The 7,904-nt window shown below is 29.4% G+C and overlaps 2 protein-coding genes across 2 annotated transcripts; both read left to right on the top strand.

Annotated features, from left to right (window-relative positions):
• Positions 3,896-5,418, top strand: LOC109329197 (homeobox-leucine zipper protein HDG11-like). The gene is made up of 4 exons (XM_019562867.1): positions 3,896-4,330; positions 4,461-4,562; positions 4,667-4,873; positions 5,212-5,418. Exons 1-4 carry the CDS (start codon positions 3,896-3,898, stop codon positions 5,416-5,418), a joined length of 951 nt encoding a protein of 316 aa, XP_019418412.1.
• On the top strand, positions 5,515-6,952 carry LOC109329553 (homeobox-leucine zipper protein ROC8-like). The gene is made up of 4 exons (XM_019563242.1): positions 5,515-5,782; positions 5,885-5,974; positions 6,472-6,632; positions 6,740-6,952. Exons 1-4 carry the CDS (start codon positions 5,546-5,548, stop codon positions 6,852-6,854), a joined length of 603 nt encoding a protein of 200 aa, XP_019418787.1. The 5' UTR covers positions 5,515-5,545; the 3' UTR covers positions 6,855-6,952.

Raw genomic sequence — 7,904 nt, 5'->3', positions numbered from 1 at the left:
AGTATGAGAAGTTTCACTACAAGTTTGGAGAGATAGACTCTTAGTCACATTGTCAAAGGTACTCAAAACAACTTGTGCTGAAAGGGGAGCATGTTATTATGTGAAGGAGTTGATAAAGAGAGTTATAGAATGAACAATGCGAAACTGAATATTTTCTAAAGTGAATATTGTTATGTAGATTTCTAAAGGAGAGAATATTATTCTATTTAAATCAATGTGGAGATTGAACAAGGAGAATGTAAATATTCGCTACTGTAAATATTGTTATATAGATTTCTAAAGGAGTATGATATTGATCTATTTAAACAAAAGTGAAGATTGTTGGATTTGTTTAAAAGATATTACTATATAAATATAACATTACATAGTATTGGAATAAACAAGAGAAACCAATATTATATGTTAGACTCAAGTTCAATAAATGAGATATATAAGAAATAAAAGTGGTAAAATTAGAATGATTGAAAACTACATCAATACAATTACCGTTTTGACCTTTTAAGTTTTTTCAAGGAGCAAATAAAAAATAAAATCGCTTTTTAAAAAACTAGAATAAATAAAAAATTTAAAAAGAAATTTTTTTACAAATATTTTAATAAATTTATTATTACAATAAAAATATAATCATTTTGTTTTACTTTCATACATTTATAGAAATTTAATCTTATTTTGATGGGATAACATATATAATTCTCTTTTTTCATATACATATTGAAAATTACTAGTGTAGCAAAACAAATATTCCTAATCACAGAAAGATTTACATATGTCACTTTTTTATATGGTATTTACATGTGTTATATTTCTATAATAAGAACAAATTTTAAACAATTTTTATTAGGAGAATATAACATTACTCACATATATTAATTACTGAAGTTTTATATTTAATAATTTCCTTTTTACAAATTTGTTTCTAAAAAGATATTTACCAAAAAAATATTTCTAAAAAATATGAAATAAAATATATCCTTTTCAATTTTTAATGGAAATTATTAATTATTTATTTCTAATTTAATTTTTTTCTTATCTTGGAAAATATTTCAAATAAAAAATGATATGAAGTAAATTGCCTACCTTTGTTAATAATATTTAATTGTTTTTTTCTTTTCTATCATGATTAGGACATGTCTCACAACTCTATGATACATTTTTTTAAAAATCATCACAGTTTTTGGTATATAAATTCCGAATATAAGCGCTATATCAACTACATGCATGCGTTCCCAGCTAGTTGTTCTAATGTGATATTCATCGTTTTGTAGGTCTTTTTTATTAGAAAAATATTTGTTGTTATCATTCTTTATGGATTTTTCCTTTTTTATTTACTTTGTATTCTAATCTAGATACATGGATTGCTTTGAAAACCTACCATTACATTTATCAATTTGCTAAAAGATCTGTTTTATTTTTTGGATTCTTATCTTTACATAAAAATATTATTTCCAAATTTTTCCTACCTTATCAGTCATTCATACCTAATATGACTGAGATATACGTACTTATATGGAAAAAATTAATAAAACTTTCCATTTATCCTCATAGAAAATGACCAAAGGAAAAATCTTTTCCCAAGGAGTATTCTGACTATTGCTTTATTTTTTAATATTATTATAATCATTTTTTTTTTCTTTTTCCTAAATTACATTTTGAAGGCTAATAAGCAATATGAGAAAATGCCTTGAAGGTGTGAAGAAACTATTTAGCATTTAGTATAAATACCCTGAAAAATCACCTAGTTCACACAAAAATCAAAAAGAACTAAAGCTCAAAAGTAAAGAAAGCTCTAGCTAGTATTTGCAACATTATCAAGTCTGAAAAATGAATTCTTCAATGGGAGGTGCTAATGGTTCAGGTGATGGAGACTTCCACAACTCAATGATGAGAAACCATCCTTCCTACCAACGTCTTAGTTTGACACAAAAAGCTGCTCTTGAAAGGTAAGAACCCCATTTCTTCTTTCAAATCTATTTCTTTAATATTCATTTTTGTTTTATGATTTTAATTTGCTTGATTTTGGACAATATCATGAAGATATTGTTAATCTTATATGAATCCAACCAAGAGCTTTGTTGTCACTCATATTTTAAAATATGGTTGTAATTATGATCTTTGTTGTGATTTCAGTTACTGTGATTATAAGTAATATTGTTGACAGTGTGTTGTGGTGTTGAATATTTTAGTGATCAAAAAATATTTTGAATTTGGTACAACCAAACCAACATGTAATCTGATATGGTTAAGATACAGCCAAAAACAATTGCATTGCATTCCAATACAATCAAATCATCTTATAACTATTTTTTTTAAATTTGCTATGGGTGAAATTCGAACTCACAATTTCATTCATTTTATTCCTTAAACTCTTTCACTTTAACTATCAGATCATCTTATGACTCCCAACTTACTAGATTTTCTGCATAAAATGCATTGGAGAAATTCCCTTTTTTTGGCCATAAATGTTCTCCCTTTTTCTTTTATATTAAAGGGGCCAAACTGTAAAAATTCTCCTATCTTAATATTGTTTTACTTTTTTTACGAGTGAAGAGATGACTGATAAATTATTTGGATTGACCGAAGATTTAAACATTAAATTCTATCAACTATTTAAACATCTTTCCCTTTCCTAGCTATATTATTTTGTTGTTGTGGAACATTTTACACTTAAAAGTATAAAAATAAGCATACAAGCATTTCAAATGCAACTTAGATATGTCTTGTCCATTCTATCATAGAAAAAGTATATAAACATTTTTAATCTCATAATTGTAGTTTTTTTAACTATATCTTTGTCCATTCTATTATATATCATATGAGTCATTTTTTTAATAAGTGATAGTTTATCAAAGTTAAAGTATTTCCTATTATATATCCTTATAAACTAATAGGGATTATTGCTTTTAAAAAATAAAGATTTATGATAGATTACCCACATCCAACCGAAAGGCAACGACATCAGTTAGCTGCTGAAATCGGTTTGGAACCAAAACAAATAAAGTTTTGGGTTCAAAATAAGAGGATGCAAATTAAGGTAATTCATTTTCTATAGTCTTATAAAAATTCATTCAATATTATATATATACTTTTAGATGCAATATTTTGTGCTCATAATTTGTGTGTGTTATGTTATACCTTTAGAATCAAAATGAAAGAGCAGATAACAAAGCACTACGGATTGAGAATTCAAGGATACAAAATGAAAACCAACTTATAAGAGACACAATGATCAACATTCTTTGTCCTGCTTGTAGAGGTTTACCATGTAGAGAAGAAGAACATGCACAATTTAGTCAAAGAATGCGACTTGAAAATGAGAGGCTAAGGACTCAGGTTAATTTACTACATTTCTTCATTCTCATTTAACTTCTTATAAATTGTATATTTAAGATTTTATTTTTTGATAAATGGGTTATCCTTATTTTATGTTGTGTTTTATTATTTAGTCATAAAGAGTGGAAGATGACAACATTGAACCTCAACCCTCCACTCCTCCATATATTTTTTCCTTTTCCATGTTAATATGTCCAATTAATTCTAAAACAAATTTCTTTTTTTTTTTTGTCATTTATGATGAAATAATATGTAAGTACTTCAAAAACAAAAGAAAACCTAATATGTAATTACACATTTATCCTTTTAAGTATGATGAAATAATATTTTTGTTATTGAAAACAAAAAGAATTTGAAGTACTTATCTATACGGTACTCGAGATCGAGTACACATCATATTTTAAAATTTTGATCATGAAAATTATAGTGATATTTTTTTTACTTTGAATTAATTAAGATTTCTTTATGCATTGATTTTCAGTGTGCAAGAGTATCTGGACTTCTTCAAAGGTACTTGGAGAAACAAATTTCACAACAAGAGTTGCAAGCTCTTTTAAATGCCACCATGGGATCTTCTTCACAAGCTCCAATGCTTGGAAGTTCAATAAACCAAGGAGTACCTGTACCTTTACCAGTACCTGTACCTGTACCTGAACTTCCTAATAATAATGTGAACTTTGGTCCACAGATTATGCATCAAGAAATGTTATTACCCAATCAAATGATGTCGAATAATAATGCTGATATGGAAAATAGAATGATGGTTGAGGTTGGAAATGCTGCTATGGACGAATTAGTCAAGCTTATGCATATCAATGAACCCATATGGATCAATTCTTCAGTTGGGAATGGGAAATTAATTCTTAATCGTGAAGATTATGAAAAAACATTTCTCAGGGCTAGACACTTCAATGTTCCTTATGTCCATGTAGAGTCATCAAAATCCTCAACAGTAGTGAACATGAGTCCTATGAAATTGATTGACATGTTTCTGGATTCTGTTAGCACTTATAACCCTCTCTCTCTCTTTTTATTAAATTAAATATTTCCCATTTTTTCTTTAACTTTTACATTGATTATGTGTATATATACTTGTAGCATGATGCATTATATATAACTCCTGTTTTCAGGAAAAATGGGCTAATCTTTTCCCAACAATTGTTACAAAAGCAGAAATAGTTCATGTAGTTCAACCTGGTTTGTTATACAATCGAAGTGGAGCACTACAGTTGGTATATATTTTCTTTATAACCCTTGGTTTTTATATATCTTGTAAGTTTATATATGTGTAATTTTTTATTGATTAATTTGTTAACAATTAAGGTATTTTGTGCAGATGTATGAAAAAATGCACACTCTTTCACATTTAGTGCCATCTCGTGAATTTTGCTTCCTTCGCTATTGCCAACAAGTTGGAGTTGATGAATGGGTTATATGTGATGTTTCCTATGATATCTTTGGAGACAATAATAACCCTATTTCTGGTTGTTGGAGGCACCCTTCAGGATGCATGATTCAGGACATGCATAATGGTTCTTCCATTGTTAGTAATATATTTTTTATCACCAAAAAGAGATATTTATTTAATTAAAGTATGAGTAGTTACTGTTGGGTATTTCAAATGTGAATGAAGAAGTATCAAAAGTTATTGTTGTGTAAAAGTGGATGAGTTAAAGAGCATGTAAGTAGATGAACTCATAGACTTAATGCTTGAAGGTTTTTAGTCATGATGTGGTGTCAAACTCACTTATATGATTCTAGGTCCTACATTGATTAATGTGAAATATAATACATGGAAAGATGAAAGATTTTAATGGTATAATAAAGGTAAATAATGTACACTTATATACACATCATTTAATTATATCTGCTTAATATTAGGTCACATGGATTGAACATGTGGAAGTGGATGATAGGACTCAAATACACCTTCTATACAAAGATCTTGTTAATAGCAGTTATGCATATGGATCTGAGAGATGGATTGTGGAACTTGGAAGAATGTGCGAGAGATTTTCTCTCTACTGTATTGAAAGTATACCTAATCAGGAAGTTGGAGGAGGTTACTCATTCTCATCTTTACCCTAAACATACCCTATATATGCTTATTCATTTATTTGTTCTATTATGTCCTTATAGACAAGTTTATATAATTATATTACTTTATGTTCTTTGTTGTTCAGTGATTAATTCAACGAAAGGAAGGAGGTGCATCATGAATATTTCCCAAAGAATGGTTAAGATCTTTTGTGAAAATTTAACCATTCCATACAACCTAGACATGCAAAATATAACTGGGGAGGAAAATAGTGAGGTTAAGATTTCCATTCGGAAATGCACAGAACTAGGTCAACCACATGGCATGGTTGTAGTTGCTATCACATCCTTTTGGATTCCTCTCCCTAATCAACAAGTTTTTGAGTTCCTCACAGATGATAACAAAAGAAATCAGGTTCACAAGTTTTTGAGCTATAAGCAACATTGTTTACTACTGTTATTATTATTATGATAAAATAATCTTAATAGTTACATGTTATTTTGTTTTTATATATAGTGGGATGTTCTTTCTGATAGTACTCCAGTGCAAAGGATTGTACAAATCTCAAATGGAACTCACCCTAGCAACTATATTTCAATTATTCAGGTACTTTGTTATTTATGCATAGATTTTGTATACAATATATATAGTTTGATATTCAATTCATTTACAATGGAACTGAGTCAATCAATAGAGACATAGGAATTATGGAAATAACATTGATTGCAATATACATTCTCCTAAGTTGTAGAAATGGAACTATGAAAAAAAATACTGCAATTTATATGAGGAAAATAAAATAAAAATAGGAGGGTGGTGATTTTATATGCTTAAATAGTGTGAATTCAAGGTTAAGTAACAAATTACATACTCCTTAAATTACATTAAATTTCCTTTAATATCAACTTGATTATTATGACAAATTCTTAATAAGTACTCATATAACAAGATATATCTTTTATTGAATACTTACCACATCAATTATGTAAATCATTATTGCCTCTCATTTTCATAGTAAGCACATGCATAAAGATCATTGAATCTATCACTATTGCTTTTCATATAAACTTCACTAAATTAACTTAAATTGTTACATGAATCAGCCATTCGCCACCACTGAGAACAATATGTTGATTCTTCAAGAAAGCTTCACAGATCCCACAGGATCTTATATTGTGTATGCTCCAGTAGATGTAGCATCTTTAGATATGGCACTAAATGATGAAGAATCAACAATGGTAGCTATTCTTCCATCTGGTTTTGTAATCTCTGGAGATGGAAAATCAAACACAGCTTTGGGAACAATGAATAATACAAATGCTGAAGGATCAAGTGGAGGAGGAGAAGGTTCATTGTTAACAGTGGCTTTGCAAATATTGGTGTGTTCTCTATCAGATATTGCAAGGCTAGATATGAGATCTGTGTCAAGGGTCAATACCATTTTAGCCTCAGTAGTTTCAAATGTGAGGAATGCTTTGAATATTAACAATGCTGAGTAATGGTTTTGTGATGAAGTTTTTCTATCTCTTGCTGGAAGATAGATTAAATAAAGTTTGTACTATCATCATAGTTGATGAAAGTTGTTGGAACTTGGAACATTTTGTTAATAATACAACCCAGTAATGAGATCATTATTGCTGATCTAAACCATTATTGCAATTGGGTTTTTTCTTTGATGGTTGATCCTTATTATTTTTTTTTAAGCATTTGTGATTTAGCACACGATATATTAGTGTGTGGAAGCCATAGAAAGAGCCATACAAAGCGGTTACAGGTTCCTATATCTATAGTTAGGAAGCCCTATTAAATTTTTATTATAGTCATTCACAATGAAATTCAGAATTGAATTCCATGTTGAGTTAGTTCTAGAATTTGCATCAAAAGTGGCCAATTTGTTGGCACAAGAGTTACCCTCTCTATAAATGTGAGTGATCTTCCAGTTCATTGAATCCAAGATTTAGTGCATCTATACCACTTATTTTGGAGCTTCCAAGGAGTATTGGATTTTCCTTTGAAAATCTGCAACACCAAAACAGAGTCAACTTCCAACCAAAGATTTAACCACCCTTTCTTGAAGGCCAAGTTAATTGCTTTAATTGCTGAATGAAGCTCAACATAGAGGGCATTTTGAATGTTCAAGTAGGAACCAAATCCGTGAAGAAAACCCCCTTATGATCTCTAAAGATACCACCCCCTCCCGCATGACCCGGGCAACCAAAGGCTACACCATTAGTGTTCACCTTAATCCAACCAGTCGAGGAGGCCAACCAAATCACTTCAGTGATCTTAGGAGCACAGCTGTAATTAATACTGATTTTGAACTGCTTTAGAATAATTAGATCTTTGAGAGTAGGATTTGCAGACACTATAGAATAATTACCTGAAAGAGATGTATCCCTTGTTATCCTACCAATTGCAAGATTGAATGGAACCACTCTATCCTGAAATCTGATTTGATTCCTACAGAACCAAATTGTTGAAATAGTGCTGACAAAGCAGATGAGTAGAATTTGTTGAAGTTGTTTGCTAAATTGGT

The sequence above is a fragment of the Lupinus angustifolius genome, chromosome LG16, assembly GCF_001865875.1.
Source record: "Lupinus angustifolius cultivar Tanjil chromosome LG16, LupAngTanjil_v1.0, whole genome shotgun sequence".
Classification (NCBI taxonomy): Eukaryota; Viridiplantae; Streptophyta; class Magnoliopsida; order Fabales; family Fabaceae; genus Lupinus; species Lupinus angustifolius.
Note: the sequence above shows the minus strand (reverse complement) of the source record. Positions and strands in the feature narration are given on the sequence as shown.